This window comes from Oncorhynchus nerka, linkage group LG3 (assembly GCF_034236695.1).
Source record: "Oncorhynchus nerka isolate Pitt River linkage group LG3, Oner_Uvic_2.0, whole genome shotgun sequence".
NCBI classification, from domain to species: domain Eukaryota; kingdom Metazoa; phylum Chordata; class Actinopteri; order Salmoniformes; family Salmonidae; genus Oncorhynchus; species Oncorhynchus nerka.
Genome location: NC_088398.1, coordinates 57,845,018 through 57,863,375, shown reverse-complemented (window position 1 = coordinate 57,863,375; position 18,358 = coordinate 57,845,018). Strand labels below are relative to the sequence as shown.

General features: G+C 52.9%; 1 protein-coding gene across 1 annotated transcript in view; it reads left to right on the top strand.

Moving 5' to 3' along the window:
- The first annotated feature begins 812 nt into the window (after nt 1-812).
- The window catches only part of LOC115111391 (zinc finger protein 385B-like), a 123,542-nt gene continuing 105,996 nt past the window's right edge, over nt 813-18,358 (top strand). The window contains exon 1 of the mRNA XM_065013722.1: nt 813-1,099. Coding sequence (XP_064869794.1) covers nt 1,075-1,099 — 25 coding nt within the window. The 5' untranslated portion in view covers nt 813-1,074. The remainder of the gene's footprint in view (nt 1,100-18,358) is intronic.

Sequence of the window (18,358 nt, the reverse complement as noted above, 5' to 3'; positions counted from 1 at the left end):
GTGATCAGCAGCAATGTCCCTCTTAGTCACAAGTGTCACTTTGTGCAAGCCACTTCTCAATTCATTTTGTCACCCCTGTTGGCAGGCCTCTGTTTGCTCCATATAGTATATAGCCCTGTCAGTGATTCACTTCAGCCTCTAGCCTAACTACTAATAAGAATTCATTCCTTTGGTTATTTCACTGTTTCCATTGTGTGCCATTTTAATTTTGTACAACTTGTCCGTTTAGCTTGCCTGCATCCCAAATGGCAACCTGTTCCCTACATAGTGCACTATTTATGGAATAAGTTGCCATTTAGGCAAGTCCCCTGGTCTCACCTGTTTAGAGCTGAAATTGAAAGCATTATTAGCTGCTGGCTGGCACTGTGACAGTATTGTGTTGTATTTTGTGTGAATTCATATTCACAAAGTTGAGAGGAGAAGCTGCAGAGCCATTTATCAAAGTACATTCGACTGGTTTGGTTTAGCTGAGTTTGTGCATGAGAGAAGAAAGAGAGTGAAAGAAAACAAAAGAGAGAGAGTGAGAGAAAGAGGGAGAAAATAAATGAGAGAGCAAACAATAGAAAAAGATTGAGTGAGTCAGACCCTGTGGTTCGCTTCATTACAATGAACATCAAGAACTACAAGTGAAATCACCCACTCATGCGCGCATTATTTTTTCACTCCTCTTCTCTCTTCCCTACTTCCTTTTCCTCCTCCTCCTCCTCCAATTCCTCCTCTTTCTCATCTTCCTCCTCTTCTCCTCCCCTTCCTCCTTCTCCTCACAAATGGGTGCTTCTTCCGTCTGTCTGCTGCTTTAACTAGCATGCTGCCGGAGTGTCAGGGCTTTCCACTGATAGGGGGAATGAGGCAGTGTCTGGGGAACTGTGAAGGTGCTGCATTCATCTTAAAGTCTATTGTCACATAGAGGATAAGAGCCTGAGTCTGAGGCGCACAACCAGTACTACACTCTGCACACACAGAGCTCCACGTTACACGCTCTTTCTCTCCTCCGGGATTCTCCTTCTCTGGCGTTTATTTTTTTATTATCTCTATCAAACAGTCTGCAAATAGAAGAGGTTGCTTTTAGTGAAAATGTGGACCAGCTTCCTCAGCAGAGGTAAGGGTTTTTACTATACGGTATATGTGGCTTATGTGTGTTGCAGATTACGACTAGTACTATGATTGTAGTTTGTGTTTTTAGCTTATGCCTTGTAAATATAAAAGATGATATCTTACATGTATAATATGATGCGTGTAGAGCTTTAACAGTATGTTGAACCCCAGACATTTTGTTGGTGGGATTTTAAGTGTCCACGCTTGATACTTTTTGTTTCCCCTTCTTGGCACAAAAAGTTGTCAAAGAAGACTAATGAGGATGAAACATTCCATCCATTCTTATCGTGCTCTTTTGTATCGGTAGCTTAACAACGTCTTACAGTTTAGTCTTGCAGGGAGAAGGAGAAGATTTGACACGTTGTGTCCCAGGTTCTGGGTTCTGAAAACAGCTGGCTAGATGGGGAGAGGGAGAGGCAGGGAGCTGTCCATAGGGGACAGAGCTGTCTGTCTGTGTCTGTCTGTCTATGACCGTGGGGGACGCAGAGTAGACCTGCTGTATGTGTGTGCGCGGGTGCACACTTGCTTGTGTCTGCGGGGGACATAGCAGACATAGCCCATAGGGGACAGAGAGTTGTCTGTCTCTGTCTGTCTGTGACCGCGGGGGATGCAGAGTAGACCCGCTTTGTGCGTGTGCAAACTTGCGTGTGTCCGCGTGGGACATAGCAAACCCATTATGTGTATCCTGGGTTGTGTATCCTGGGTTATCCTGGGTTGTGTATCCTGGGTTATCCTGGGTTGTGTATCCTGGGTTGTGTATCCTGGCTTATCCTGGGTTGTGCATCCTGGGTTGTGTATCCTGGGTTGTGTATCCTGGGTTATCCTGGGTTGTGTATCCTGGGTTGTGTATCCTGGGTTATCCTTATCCTGGGTTGTATCCTGGGTTATCCTGGGTTGTGTATCCCTGGGTTGTGTATCCTGGGTTATCCTGGGTTGTGTATCCTGGGTTGTGTATCCTGGCTTATCCTGGGTTGTGCATCCTGGGTTGTGTATCCTGGGTTGTGTATCCTGGGTTATCCTGGGTTGTGTATCCTGGGTTGTGTATCCTGGGTTATCCTGGGTTGTGTATCCTGGGTTGTGTATCCTGGGTTGTGTATCCTGGGTTATCCTGGGTTGTGTATCCTGGATTGTGTATCCTGGGTTATCCTGGGTTGTGTATCCTGGGTTGTGTATCCTGGGTTGTGTATCCTGGGTTGTGTATCCTGAATTGTGATGTGTGACCAGCACTGAGTCCTCCATGTCCCCATACACACACAAACTGATGCACACACAAACACACCGCTGCCCCGTCACACACGCACCATAGCCCCGTCACAAACACACACACACACATACACACACACACGCACGCGCGCGCGCGCACGCACGCACGCACACACAAAAAGGGCGGCCGGTAGCCTAGCGGTAAGAGCCGAGAAGGTAAAGCATCTGTCAATGTGCCTTTGAGCAAGGCACTTAACCCTAATTGCTACTGGGTTACTGTTGATAATGGCTGATCCCTGGCCGTGACCCCACTCTCTGAGGGTGTCTCAGTGGGAGTGGGATATGCAAAAAAACACATTTACAATGCACACATGCGTATAATACACACTTGTACATGTGTAAAATAGGACAAATATAAGCACCCACCACACAAACACACTGGTTCACTCCATAGCTATGCTGTGAACGCACTCTTTGGCACTGTAAGCTCCTGGCTATGGAAGGAGGGGGGTTTGTATGGGTATTGAGGGGTAGTATTTTTTTATGTGTGTCTTTGCCGGAAATCTGAGGTTATTTTGACGGATTTAGGGGCTCCCAGGGGGTGGAATTATTTAGTTAATTCACTATGGGCATGTGGATTCCCAGCTTCAGAGCCTGCAATGGTTTCTCTTATCATCAGGGAAGCATTGATGGTGGAAGCGGTGTGTATGACGCTCATTATGAACGCTGAATAGATGAGTAGAATAATAGAAATGTGGGCCAACTGTTTGCATTTTCTCGTATTGCAATCAAGTCCTTTAGATCTGTGTTCATATTCAGGTATTGTGGGTTTGGTTGACCACACTTTGACACAAATATTATGTAGCTGTAGTGTGTGTGTGTGAGTGTGAGTGTGTGTGTGAGTGTGTGAGTGTGTGTCTTTTGGTCATTACCCTTTGAGGTCCAGCTTTATACTGCCCCCATCACACACACACACACACACACACACACACACACACACACACACACACCGCTGCCCTTGTCCCCTGTAGCCCCTTTCCATGATTTGCTTTGAAAGCATGGAATTAGGTTTGTACCAGCACATGCTCTCTCATTCTCTCTCTTTCTCTGGTAATGGTCAGTGTAGGGTTCACTGCAAAGATAAGACATTTCTCCTGTCAGGGGTTGTTCCCCAAACGGCACTCTATTGCCTATATAATGCACTACTTTTGACCAGATCCCTATGAGCCATGCTCAAAAGTAGTGCACTATATAGGGAATATGGTCCCATTTGGAATACTGATGGGGAGGTTGATGCAGTATCGGCCCAGTCAAGGTGTCCCTTTGAGATAAAACGGTGTAATGACACCCCAGAGAGTGGGCCAGGCCACTGAACTGGAACACCAAGGGCATCCCTGCATTAATGCACTGGGATCATTGTCAATGATGGGAAAAGCTCTCAATTTATTGCTCGCACCTAATTCCATACAATGGCTCTTTTTATGTACTCTGTAAGTTATTGATGGGGATGGGGACAGTGTGTGTGGTTGGGGGAGGGAGAGTGTGTGTAGTGGGGGGAGGGACAGTGTGTGTGGTTGGGGGAGGGACAGTGTGTGTAGTGGGGGAGGGACAGTGTGTGTAGTGGGGGTGGGACAGTGGGAGGGGGAGGGTGTGTGGTGGAGGGAGGGACAGTGTGTGTAGTGGGGGGAGGGACAGTGTGTGTAGTGGGGGGGGAGGGACAGTGTGTGTGGTTGGGAGGGACAGTGTGTGTGGTTGGGGAGGAACAGTGTGTGTAGTGGGGGAGGGACAGTGTGTGTGGTTGGGGGAGGGACAGTGTGTGTAGTGGGGGAGGGACAGTGTGTGTAGTGGGGGAGGGACAGTGTGTGTAGTGGGGGGAGGGACAGTGTGTGTAGTGGGGGAGGGACAGTGTGTGTGGTTGGGGAGGGACAGTGTGTGTAGTGGGGGAGGGACAGTGTGTGTAGTGGGGAGGGACAGTGTGTGTGGTTGGGGGAGGGACAGTGTGTGTAGTGGGGGGAGGGACAGTGTGTGTAGTGGGGGAGGGACAGTGTGTGTGGTTGGGAGAGGGACAGTGTGTGTAGTGAGGGGAGGGACAGTGTGTGTGGTGGGGGAGGGACAGTGTGTGTGCTGGGGGAGAGGCAGTGTGTGTGCTGGGGGAGGGACAGTGTGTGTGGTGGGGGAGGGAAAGTGTGTGTGGTGGGGGATAGACAGTGCGTATAGTGGGGGAGGGACAGTGTGTGTAGTGGGGAGGGCCAATGTGTATGGTGGGGGAGAGATGGTGTGTGTAGTGGGGGAGGTACAGTGTGTGTGTAGTGGGGGGAGGGACAGTGTGTGTAGTGGGGGAGGGACAGTGTGTGTAGTGGGGGAGGGACAGTGTGTGTGGTTGGGAGAGGGACAGTGTGTAGTGGGGGGAGGGACAGTGTGTGTGGTGGGGAGGGACAGTGTGTGTACTGGGGAGAGGGACAGTGTGTGTGGTGGGGGAGGGACAGTGTGTGTAGTGAGGGGAGGGACAGTGTGTGTACTGGGGAGAGGGACAGTGTGTGTAGTGGGGGAGGGACAGTGTGTGTAGTGGGGGAGGGACCGTGTGTGTAGTCGGGGGAGGGACAGTGTGTGTAGTGGGGGATTGACAGTGTGTGGGGTGGGGGAGGGACAGTGTGTGGGGTGGGGGAGGGACAGTGTGTGTGGTGGGGAGGGACAGTGTGTGTAGTGGGGGAGGGACATTGTGTGTTGTGGGGGAGGGACAGTGTGTGTGGTGAGGGGAGGGACCGTGTGTGTGGTGGGGGAGGGACAGTGTGTGTAGTGGGGGAGGGACAGTGTGTGTGGTGGGGGAGGGACAGTGTGTGTGGTGGAGGGACAGACAGTGTGTGTGGTGGGGGAGGGACAGTGTGTGTAGTGGGGGGAGGGACAGTGTGTGTAGTCGGGGAAGGGACAGTGTGTGTAGTGGGGGAGGGACAGTGTGTGTAGTGGGGGATCGACAGTCTGTGGGGTGGGGGAGGGACAGTGTGTGTGGTGGGGGAGGGACAGTGTGTGTGGTGGGGGAGGGACAGTGTGTGTAGTGGGGGGGATCGACAGTGTGTGGGGTGGGGAGGGACAGTGTGTGTAGTCGGGGAAGGGACAGTGTGTGTAGTGGGGGAGGGACAGTGTGTGTAGTGGGGGATCGACAGTGTGGGGTGGGGGAGGGACAGTGTGTGTGGTAGGGAGGGACAGTGTGTGTAGTGGGGGAGGGACAGTGTGTGTAGTCAGGGAAGGGACATTGTGTGTAGTGGGGGGATCGACAGTGTGTGGGGTGGGGGAGGGACAGTGTGTGTGGTGGGGGAGGGACAGTGTGTGTGGTGGAGGGACAGACAGTGTGTGGTGGGGGAGGGACAGTGTGTGTGGTGGGGGAGGGACAGTGTGTGTAGTGGGGGAGGGACAGTGTGTGTGGTGGGGGAGGGACAGTGTGTGTAGTGGGGGAGGGACAGTGTGTGTGGTTGGGGGAGGGACAGTGTGTGTGGTTGGGGGAGGGACAGTGTGTGTAGTGGGGGGAGGGACAGTGTGTGTAGTGGGGGAGGGACAGTGTGTGTGTAGTGGGGGAGGGACAGTGTGTGTGGTGGGGAGGGACAGTGTGTGTGGTGGGGGAGGGACAGTGTGTGTGGTGGGGGAGGGACAGTGTGTGTGGTGGGGAGGGACAGTGTGTGTGGTGGGGGAGGGAAAGTGTGTGTGGTGGGGGAGGGAAGTGTGTGGGGTGGGGGATGGGGACAGTGCAGTGTGTGTAGTGGGGGAGGGACAGTGTGTGTAGGGGGAGGGCCAATGTGTGTGGTGGGGGGAGGGACAGTGTGTGTAGTGGGGGAGGGACAGTGTGTGTAGTGGGGGGGGACAGTGTGTGTGGTGGGGAGGGACAGTGTGTGTGGTGGGGGAGGGAAAGTGTGTGTGGTGGGGGATAGAAAGTGCGTGTAGTGGGGGAGGGACAGTGTGTGTAGTGGGGGAGGGCCAATGTGTATGGTGGGGGAGGGACAGTGTGTGTAGTGGGGAGGGACAGTGTGTGTAGTGGGGGAGGGACAGTGTGTGTGGTTGGGAGAGGGACAGTGTGTGTAGTGGGGAGGGACAGTGTGTGTACTGGGGAGAGGGACAGTGTGTGTGGTGGGGGAGGGACAGTGTGTGTAGTGAGGGGAGGGACAGTGTGTGTACTGGGGAGAGGGACAGTGTGTGTGGTGGGGGGAGAGACAGTGTGTGTAGTGGGGAGGGACAGTGTGTGTAGTCGGGGGATGGACAGTATGTGGGGTGGGGGAGGGACAGTGTGTGTGGTAGGGAGGGACAGTGTGTGTAGTGGGGGAGGGACATTGTGTGTAGTGGGGGGATCGACAGTGTGTGGGGTGGGGGAGGGACAGTGTGTGTGGTGGGGAGGGACAGTGTGTGTGGTGGAGGGACAGACAGTGTGTGTGGTGGGGGAGGGACAGTGTGTGTGGTGGGGGAGGGACAGTGTGTGTAGTGGGGGAGGGACAGTGTGTGTGGTGGGGAGGGACAGTGTGTGTAGTGGGGGAGGGACAGTGTGTGGTTGGGGGAGGGACAGTGTGTGTGGTTGGGGAGGGACAGTGTGTGTAGTGGGGGAGGGACAGTGTGTGTAGTGGGGGAGGGACAGTGTGTGTAGTGGGGGAGGGACAGTGTGTGGTTGGGGAGGGACAGTGTGTGTGGTGGGGGAGGGACAGTGTGTGTGGTGGGGGAGGGACAGTGTGTGTGGTGGGGAGGGACAGTGTGTGTGGTGGGGGAGGGAAAGTGTGTGTGGTGGGGGATAGACAGTGCGTGTAGTGGGGGAGGGACAGTGTGTGTAGTGGGGAGGGCCAATGTGTATGGTGGGGGGAGGGACAGTGTGTGTAGTGGGGGAGGGACAGTGTGTGTAGTGGGGGGACAGTGTGTGTGGTTGGGAGAGGGACAGTGTGTGTGGTGGGGAGGGACAGTGTGTGTGGTGGGGGAGGGACAGTGTGTGTGGTGGGGGAGGGACAGTGTGTGTGGTGGGGAGGGAAAGTGTGTGTGGTGGGGGATAGAAAGTGGCGTGTAGTGGGGGAGGGACAGTGTGTGTAGTGGGGAGGGCCAATGTGTATGGTGGGGGAGGGACAGTGTGTGTAGTGGGGGAGGGACAGTGTGTGTAGTGGGGGAGGGACAGTGTGTGGTGGGAGAGGGACAGTGTGTGTAGTGGGGAGGGACAGTGTGTGTACTGGGGAGAGGGACAGTGTGTGGTGGGGGAGGGACAGTGTGTGTAGTGAGGGGAGGGACAGTGTGTGTACTGGGGAGAGGGACAGTGTGTGTGGTGGGGGAGAGACAGTGTGTGTAGTGGGGGAGGGACAGTGTGTGTAGTCGGGGATGGACAGTATGTGTGGTAGGGAGGGACAGTGTGTTTAGTGGGGGGAGGGACCGTGTGTGTAGTCGGGGGAGGGACAGTGTGTGTGGTGGGGGAGGGACAGTGTGTGGTGAGGGGAGGGACAGTGTGTGTGGTGGAGGGACAGACAGTGTGTGTGGTGGGGAGGGACAGTGTGTGTGGTGGGGGAGGGACAGTGTGTGTAGTGGGGGATCGACAGTGTGTGGGGTGGGGGAGGGACAGTGTGTGTAGTCGGGGAAGGGACAGTGTGTGTAGTGGGGGAGGGACAGTGTGTGTAGTGGGGGATCGACAGTGTGTGGGGTGGGGGGAGGGACAGTGTGTGTGGTAGGGAGGGACAGTGTGTGTAGTGGGGGAGGGACAGTGTGTGTAGTCAGGGAAGGGACATTGTGTGTAGTGGGGGATCGACAGTGTGTGGGGTGGGGGAGGGACAGTGTGTGTGGTGGGGGAGGGACAGTGTGTGTGGTGGAGGGACAGACAGTGTGTGTGGTGGGGGAGGGACAGTGTGTGTGGTGGGGAGGGACAGTGTGTGTAGTGGGGGAGGGACAGTGTGTGGTGGGGGGAGGGACAGTGTGTGTAGTGGGGGGAGGGACAGTGTGTGTGGTGGGGGAGGGACAGTGTGTGTAGTGGGCGAGGACAGTGTGTGTAGTCGGGGAAGGGACAGTGTGTGTAGTGGGGGGAGGGACAGTGTGTGGTGGGGAGGGACAGTGTGTGTGGTGGGGGAGGGACAGTGTGTGTAGTTGGGGATGGACAGTATGTGTGGTAGGGAGGGACAGTGTGTGTAGTGGGGGAGGGACCGTGTGTGTAGTCGGGGGAGGGACAGTGTGTGTGGTGGGGGAGGGACAGTGTGTGTGGTGAGGGGAGGGACAGTGTGTGTGGTGGGGGAGGGACAGTGTGTGTAGTGGGGGGAGGGACAGTGTGTGTGGTAGGGGAGGGACAGTGTGTGTGGTGAGGGGAGGGACAGTGTGTGTGGTGGAGGGAGGGACAGTGTGTGTGGTTGGGGGAGGGACAGTGTGTGTAGTGGGGGTGGGACAGTGTGTGTAGTGGGGGAGGGACAGTGTGTGTGGTTGGGGGAGGGACAGTGTGTGTGGTTGGGGGAGGGACAGTGTGTGTAGTGGGGGAGGGACAGTGTGTGTAGTGGGGGAGGGACAGTGTGTGTAGTGGGGGAGGGACAGTGTGTGTGGTTGGGGAGGGACAGTGTGTGTGGTGGGGGGAGGGACAGTGTGTGTGGTGGGGGAGGGACAGTGTGTGTGGTGGGGGAGGGACAGTGTGTGTGGTGCGGGAGGGAAAGTGTGTGTGGTGGGGGATAGACAGTGCGTGTAGTGGGGGAGGGATAGTGTGTGTAGTGGGGGAGGGCCAATGTGTATGGTGGGGGAGGGACAGTGTGTGTAGTGGGGGGAGGGACAGTGTGTGTGGTTGGGAGAGGAACAGTGTGTGTGGTTGGGGAGGGACAGTGTGTGTGGTGGGGGAGGGACAGTGTGTGTGGTGGGGGAGGAAAGTGTGTGTGGTGGGGGATAGACAGTACGTGTAGTGGGGGAGGGACAGTGTGTGTAGTGGGGGAGGGCCAATGTGTATGGTGGGGGAGGGACAGTGTGTGTAGTGGGGGAGGGACAGTGTGTGTAGTGGGGGGAGGGACAGTGTGTGTGGTTGGGAGGGACAGTGTGTTTAGTGGGGGAGGGACCATGTGTGTAGTCGGGGAGGGACAGTGTGTGTAGTGGGGGGAGGGACAGTGTGTGTGGTGGGGGAGGGACAGTGTGTGTGGTGAGCGGAGGGACAGTGTGTGTGTTGGGGGAGGGACAGTGTGTGTAGTGGGGGAGGGACAGTGTGTGTAGTGGGGGAGGGACAGTGTGTGGTTGGGGGAGGGACAGTGTGTGTAGTGGGGGAGGGACAGTGTGTGTAGTGGGGGAGGGACAGTGTGTGTGGTTGGGGGAGGGACAGTGTGTGTGGTTGGGGGAGGGACAGTGTGTGTGGTTGGGGAGGGACAGTGTGTGTGGTGGGGGAGGGACAGTGTGTGTGGTGGGGGAGGGACAGTGTGTGTGTGGTGGGGGAGGGACAGTGTGTGTGGTGGGGGAGGGAAAGTGTGTGTGGTGGGGGATAGACAGTGCGTGTAGTGGGGGGAGGGACAGTGTGTGTATTGGGGGAGGGCCAATGTGTATGGTGGGGGGAGGGACAGTGTGTGTAGTGGGGGAGGGACAGTGTGTAGTAGTGGGGGAGGGACAGTGTGTGTGGTTGGGAGAGGGACAGTGTGTGTAGTGGGGAGGGACAGTGTGTGTACTGGGGAGAGGGACAGTGTGTGTGGTGGGGGAGGGACAGTGTGTGTAGTGAGGGGAGGGACAGTGTGTGTACTGGGGAGAGGGACAGTGTGTGTGGTGGGGGAGGTACAGTGTGTAGTGGGGGAGGGACAGTGTGTGTACTGGGGAGAGGGACAGCGTGTGTGGTGGGGGAGGGACAGTGTGTGTAGTGGGGGGAGGGACAGTGTGTGTGGTGGGGGAGGGAAAGTGTGTGTAGTGCTGGGGGGAGGGACAGTGTGTGTGGTGGGGAGAGGGACAGTGTGTGTACTGGGGAGAGGGACAGTGTGTGTAGTGGGGGAGGGACAGTGTGTGTACTGGGGAGAGGGACAGTGTGTGTGGTGGGAGGAGGGACAGTGTGTGTGGTGGAGGGACAGACAGTGTGTGTGGGGGAGGGACAGTGTGTGTAGTGGGGGAGGGACAGTGTGTGTGGTGGGGGAGGGAAAGTGTGTGTAGTGGGGGGAGGGACAGTGTGTGTAGTCGGGGGAAGGGACAGTGTGTGTAGTGGGGGGAGGGACAGTGTGTGTAGTGGGGGAGGGACAGTGTGTGTAGTGGGGGATCGACAGTGTGTGTGGGTAGGGGAGGGACAGTGTGTGTGGTGGGGGAGGGACAGTGTGTGTGGTGGGGGAGGGACAGTGTGTGTGGTGGGGAGGGACAGTGTGTGTGGTGGGGGAGGGAAAGTGTGTGTGGTGGGGGATAGACAGTGCGTGTAGTGGGGGAGGGACAGTGTGTGTAGTGGGGGAGGGCCAATGCGTATGGTGGGGGTGGGACAGTGTGTGTAGTGGGGGAGGTACAGTGTGTGTAGTGGGGGAGGGACAGTGTGTAGTGGGGGAGGGACAGTGTGTGTAGTGGGGGGGGGGAGGGACAGTGTGTGTGGTTGGGAGAGGGACAGTGTGTGTAGTGGGGGAGGGACAGTATGTGTGGTGGGGAGGGACAGTGTGTGTCCTGGGGAGAGGGACAGTGTGTGTGGTGGGGAGGGACAGTGTGTGTAGTGAGGGGAGGGACAGTGTGTGTACTGGGGAGAGGGACAGTGTGTGTGGTGGGGGGAGAGAAAGTGTGTGTAGTGGGGGAGGGACAGTGTGTGTAGTGGGGGGAGGGACAGTATGTGTGGTAGGGAGGGACAGTGTGTGTAGTGGGGGAGGGACCGTGTGTGTAGTCGGGGGAGGGACAGTGTGTGTAGTGGGGGAGGGACAGTGTGTGTAGTGGGGGAGGGACAGTGTTTGTGGTGAGGGGAGGGACAGTGTGTGTGGTGGAGGCACAGACAGTGTGTGGTGGGGAGGGACAGTGTGTGTGGTGGGGGAGGGACAGTGTGTGTAGTGGGGGGGGAGGGACAGTGTGTGTAGTCGGGGACGGGACAGTGTGTGTAGTGGGGGAGGGACAGTGTGTGTAGTGGGGGATCGACAGTGTGTGTGGTGGGGGAGGGACAGTGTGTGTGGTGGGGGAGGGACAGTGTGTGTGGTAGGGAAGGGACATTGTGTGTGGTGGAGGGACAGACAGTGTGTGTGGTGGGGGAGGGACAGTGTGTGTAGTGGGTGGAGGGACAGTGTGTGTAGTGGGGAGGGACAGTGTGTGTGGTGGAGGGAGGGACAGTGTGTGTGGTGGGGGAGGGACAGTGTGTGTAGTGGGGGGAGGGACAGTGTGTGTAGTGGGGGAGGGACAGAGTGTGTGGTGGGGGAGGGACAGTGTGTGTGGGGGGAGGGACAGTGTGTGTGGTGGGGAGGGAAAGTGTGTGTGGTGGGGGAGGGACAGTGTGTGTGGTGGGGGAGGGACAGTGTGTGTGGTGGGGGAGGGACAGTGTGTGTGGTGGGGGGAGGGAAAGTGTGTGTGGTGGGGGATAGACAGTGCGTGTAGTGGGGGAGGGACAGTGTGTGTAGTGGGGGAGGGCCAATGTGTATGGTGGGGGGTGGGACAGTGTGTGTAGTGGGGGAGGTACAGTGTGTGTAGTGGGGGGGAGGGACAGTGTGTGTAGTGGGGGAGGGACAGTGTGTGTAGTGGGGGGAGGGACAGTGTGTGTGGTTGGGAGAGGGACAGTGTGTGTAGTGGGGGAGGGACAGTATGTGTGGTGGGGAGGGACAGTGTGTGTCCTGGGGAGAGGGACAGTGTGTGTGGTGGGGAGGGACAGTGTGTGTAGTGAGGGGAGGGACAGTGTGTGTACTGGGGAGAGGGACAGTGTGTGTGGTGGGGGAGAGAAAGTGTGTGTAGTGGGGGGAGGGACAGTGTGTGTAGTGGGGGAGGGACAGTATGTGTGGTAGGGAGGGACAGTGTGTGTAGTGGGGGAGGGACCGTGTGTGTAGTCGGGGGAGGGACAGTGTGTGTAGTGGGGGAGGGACAGTGTGTGTAGTGGGGGAGGGACAGTGTTTGTGGTGAGGGGAGGGACAGTGTGTGTGGTGGAGGCACAGACAGTGTGTGTGGTGGGGGAGGGACAGTGTGTGTGGTGGGGGAGGGACAGTGTGTGTAGTGGGGGGAGGGACAGTGTGTGTAGTCGGGGACGGGACAGTGTGTGTAGTGGGGGGGAGGGACAGTGTGTGTAGTGGGGGGATCGACAGTGTGTGTGGTGGGGAGGGACAGTGTGTGTGGTGGGGGAGGGACAGTGTGTGTGGTAGGGAAGGGACATTGTGTGTGGTGGAGGGACAGACAGTGTGTGTGGTGGGGGAGGGACAGTGTGTGTAGTGGGTGGAGGGACAGTGTGTGTAGTGGGGAGGGACAGTGTGTGTGGTGGAGGGAGGGACAGTGTGTGTGGGGGGAGGGACAGTGTGTGTAGTGGGGGAGGGACAGTGTGTGTAGTGGGGGAGGGACAGAGTGTGTGGTGGGGAGGGACAGTGTGTGTGGTGGGGGGTGACAGTGTGTGTAGTGGGGGACGGACAGTGTGTGTAGTGGGGGAGGGACAGTGTGTGTGGTGGAGGGACAGACAGTGTGTGTGGTGGGGGAGGGACAGTGTGTAGTGGGGGAGGGACTGTGTGTGTAGTGGGGGAGGGACAGTGTGTGTGGTGGGGAGGGACAGTGTGTGTGGTGGAGGGACAGACAGTGTGTGTGGTGGGGGAGGGACAGTGTGTGTGGTGGGGGAGGGACAGTGTGTGTAGTGGGGCGAGGGACAGTGTGTGTGGTGGGGGAGGGACAGTGTGTGTGGTGGGGGAGGGACAGTGTGTGTGGTGGGGGAGGGACAGTGCGTGATGCAGTGTTTTGTGGTGATGCTTTTGGAGTTTAACTACACTGTGCGATCGATACAGATCCCGCCAGAGGAGGTGTAAGTCACATTTTACTGTGAGAGGCAGGATGCCTGGCTCCCTTTTAGCCTGAGAATCAAATGCACCCTATTCCCTACATAATGCACTACTTTTGACCAGGGACATAGGGAGAATATGGTGCCATTTGTGACTCAGATTTAGACTGGCTGTTTATAATCTCTCAAGGCTCTTCCATGTCTAGTTCACCTTCAGACCACATCAACGCATGTCAGCAATTCCTCTGTCCCTCTGCCTGGTATTATTACAGCATGCTGTGTATTTTCTGTTGGCCATAATTCCTCTGTTCCCCTGCCTGGTATTATTACAGCATGCTGTGTATTTTCTGTTGGCCATAATTCCTCTGTTCCTCTGCCTGGTATTATTACAGCATGCTGTGTATTTTCTGTTGGCCATAATTCCTCTGTTCCCCTGCCTGCTATTATTACAGCATGCTGTGTATTTTCTGTTGGCCATAATTCCTCTGTTCCTCTGCCTGGTATTATTACAGCATGCTGTGTATTTTCTGTTGGCCATAATTCCTCTGTTCCCCTGCCTGCTATTATTACAGCATGCTGTGTATTTTCTGTTGGCCATAATTCCTCTGTTCCCTCTGCCTGGTATTATTACAGCATGCTGTGTATTTTCTGTTGGCCATAATTCCTCTGTTTCTCTGCCTGGTATTATTACAGCATGCTGTGTATTTTCTGTTGGCCATAATTCCTCTGTTCCCCTGCCTGGTATTATTACAGCATGCTGTGTATTTTCTGTTGGCCATAATTCCTCTGTCCCTCTGCCTGGTATTATTACAGCATGCTGTGTATTTTCTGTTGGCCATAATCCCTCTGTGCCCCTGCCTGGTATTATTACAGCATGCTGTGTATTTTCTGTTGGCCATAATCCCTCTGTGCCCCTGCCTGGTATTATTACAGCATGCTGTGTATTTTCTGTTGGCCATAATTCCTCTGTCCCTCTGCCTGGTATTATTACAGCATGCTGTGTATTTTCTGTTGGCCATAATTCCTCTGTCCCTCTGCCTGGTATTATTACAGCATGCTGTGTATTTTCTGTTGGCCATAATTCCTCTGTTTCTCTGCCTGATATTATTACAGCACGCTGTGTATTTTCTGTTGGCCATAATTCCTCTGTTCCTCTGCCTGGTATTATTACAGCATGCTGTGTATTTTCTGTTGGCCATAATTCCTCTGTCCCTCTGCCTGGTATTATTACAGCATGCTGTGTATTTTCTGTTGGCCATAATTCCTCTGTTTCTCTGCCTGGTATTATTACAGCACGCTGTGTATTTTCTGTTGGCCATAATTCCTCTGTTCCTCTGCCTGGTATTATTACAGCATGCTGTGTATTTTCTGTTGGCCATAATTCCTCTGTTCCTCTGCCTGGTATTATTACAGCATGCTGTGTATTTTCTGTTGGCCATAATTCCTCTGTTCCCCTGCCTGATATTATTACAGCATGCTGTGTATTTTCTGTTGGCCATAATTCCTCTGTTCCTCTGCCTGGTATTATCACAGCATGCTGTGTATTTTCTGTTGGCCATAATTCCTCTGTTCCTCTGCCTGGTATTATTACAGCATGCTGTGTATTTTCTGTTGGCCATAATTCCTCTGTACCTCTGCCTGGTATTATTACAGCATGCTGTGTATTTTCTGTTGGCCATAATTCCTCTGTACCTCTGCCTGGTATTATTACAGCATGCTGTGTATTTTCTGTTGGCCATAATTCCTCTGTCCCCCTGCCTGGTATTATTACAGCATGCTGTGTATTTTCTGTTGGCCATAATTCCTCTGTTCCCCTGCCTGGTATTATTACAGCATGCTGTGTCTTATATGTTGGCCATACAACCCTCCTTATCCAAGGTGATGTACACTGATCCACCAATGATGTCCAACCAGACACACACAGAGAAAAAAATTGATATATCCTAGTGCTGAGCGATTAGTGCTGTTTGAGGTCAGTTCGGTTTTGGGTTGATTGCTAAAAATCAAATCAAATTCTCTTCTCTTCCCTTACTTTCTTTTCTTCTCTTTTCTTCTCTTCCCTTTCCTTACTGTCTTCTCTTCAAATCAAATTTCAAATCAAATCAAATGTATTTATATAGCCCTTCGTACATCAGCTGATATCTCAAAGTGTTGTACAGAAACCCAGCCTAAAACCCCAAACAGCAAGCAATGCAGGTGTAGAAGCACGGTGGCTAGGAAAAACTCCCTAGAAAGGCCACAACCTAGGAAGAAACCTAGAGAGGAACCAGGCTATGTGGGGTGGCCTTCAAATGTTCATAAATGACCAGCATGGTCCAATAATAATAAGGCAGAACAGTTGAAACTGGAGCAGCAGCACGGCCAGGTGGACTGGGGACAGCAAGGAGTCATCATGTCAGGTAGTCCTGAGGCATGGTCCTAGGGCTCAGGTCCTCCGAGAGAGAGAGAGAAAGAAAGAGAGAAAGAGAGAATTAGAGAGAGCACACTTAAATTCACACAGGACACTGAATAGGACAGGAGAAGTACTCCAGATATAACAAACTGACCCTAGCCCCCCGACACATAAACTACTGCAGCATAAATACTGGAGGCTGAGACAGGAGGGGTCAGGAGACACTGTGGCCCCATCCGAGGACACACCCGGACAGGGCCAAACAGGAAGGATATAACCCCACCCACTTTGCCAAAGCACAGCCCCCACACCACTAGAGGGATATCTTCAACCACCAACTTACCATCCTGAGACAAGGCTGAGTATAGCCCACAAAGATCTCCGCCACGGCACAACCCAAGGGGGGCCAACCCAGACAGGATGATCACATCAGTGACTCAACCCACTCAGGTGACGCACCCCTCCCAGGGACGGTATGAGAGAGCCCCAGTAAGCCAGTGACTCAGCCCCTGTAATAGGGTTAGAGGCAGAGAATCCCAGTGGAAAGAGGGGAACTGGCCAGGCAGAGACAGCAAGGGCGGTTCGTTGCTCCAGAGCCTTTCCGTTCACCTTCCCACTCCTGGGCCAGACTACACTCAATCATATGACCCACTGAAGAGATGAGTCTTCAGTAAAGACTTAAAGGTTGAGACCGAGTTTGCGTCTCTGACATGGGTAGGCAGACCGTTCCATAAAAATGGAGCTCTATAGGAGAAAGCCCTGCCTCCAGCTGTTTGTTTAGAAATTCTAGGGACAATTAGGAGGCCTGCGTCTTGTGACCGTAGCGTACGTGTAGGTATGTACGGCAGGACCAAATCAGAGAGATAGGTAGGAGCAAGCCCATGTAGTGCTTTGTAGGTTAGCAGTAAAACCTTGAAATATAATCACCGTTTCGATTTCATTTTCAATTATTATGTGGGTTGTAACAACACAGAATACAACAATGAATAAAAGTCCCGTGACGGTAGTGACTGCCCATTAATGCTTATCACTTATTAACCATCATTTATTCACATTACTTTAGTCAGCTATTTCATTTGTGTATGTTACGTTTGCTTTATTTGATGACTTTATTAATTAATTCCCAGTCATCATCTTATCTCTACTAAGCTGCTGCATATGCTGTGACAAAATCTAAATTTTTGTAGTTCTTCAAAGCAAATAAGGCATACTTTTATGATCGCTGAATATTAACTGTCTATCAATCACTTAGATCAGGTATTTGTATTTGTATTTATTATGGATCCCCATTTAGCAGCAGCTACTCTTCCTGGGGTCCAGCAAAATTAAGGCAGTTTTAACAATTTCAAAAACATTACAATACATTCACAGATTTCACAACACACTGTGTGCCCTCAGGCCCCTACTCCACCACTACCACATATCTACAGTAAATCCATGTGTCCTATATGTACAGTGTGTATGTTACTGCGCGCGCGTGTGTGTGTATGCATGTGTCTGTGCCAATGTTTGTGTTGCTTTACAGTCCCCGCTGTTCCATAAGGTGTTTTTTTGTCTGCTTTTTATATCAAATTTTACTGCTTGCGTCAGTTACTTGATGTGGAACAGAGTTCCATGTAGTCATGGCTCTATGTAGTACTCTGTGCCTCCCATAGTCTGTTCTGGACTTGGGGACTGTGAAGATACCTCTTGTGGCATGTCTTGTCGGGTATGCATGGGTGTCTGAGCTGTGTGCCAGTAGTTGAGACAGACAGCTCGGTGCGTTCAACATGTCAATACCTCTCATAGATAAAAGTAGTGATGAAGTCAATCTCTCTTCCACTTTCAGCCAGGAGAGATTGACATGCATATCTATTCCATGAAAAAGAAAAACCCTCTGGGTTTCTTTTAGGATGAAATGGAAAATATGGTGCTGTACAACGTGAAGTGGCAGTACAGTACTGGGCTATTTAGCTAAAGAATCCCTGTGTCGTGCTTGTCTCAGAGAAGTGCGAAACGGTGCTAAAATAGTTGTAGTCTTTTGCTTCTAACTTCAATATGCTCTTTAAATAAATAAGACCTAAATCATTTTTAACAGCACATTACTCAACACTCGACTCATTTTGCCTATGGTAGGCCTACAGTATATTGAAAAAAGTTTTTTTCAATGACGTGACTGTCCGCCAATAATTACATTTAGAGGATGGGAGGACTGTATATTAATATCTAAGGGGCATTTATATAATTCTAATTAATTAGTAATAATAATCACTTTGTTTAAAGAGTAACAATATTTTGGAGATTTTGTTTTTCATTTAACCTAGAGTGAGCGAGAAAAAAGCAATTCTTGAACATGGGGTGAGACATTCTCACTAAATTGTAAATAAAGTCAGTAATTTAGAATGATTTATTTCTGGAGAAACCTTGATTATTTAGCAGACATCACTTGCTTATATTCAGTCAACACATATCTTTAGAATATCATGGAATATTTTAACATTTTCGTTTCTCCATCCTTGTCTCAGAGCAGCGCGAAACGGTGCTGAAATAGACGGCCACAGCGGGAACATTTATTTAACCAGGTAGGCCAGTTGAGAACAAGTTCTCATTTACAACTGCGACCTGGACAAGATAGAGCAAAGCAGTGCATTACACATAAGTTACACATAAACAAATGTGGAGTCAATAACACAAAAGAAAAGAAAAATTGAAAAGCTATGTACAGTGTGTGCAAATGTAGAAGAGTAGGGAGGTAGGCAATAAATAGGTCCTAGAGGTGAAAATAATGACAATTTAGCATTAATACTGGAGTGATAGATGTGCAGATGATGATG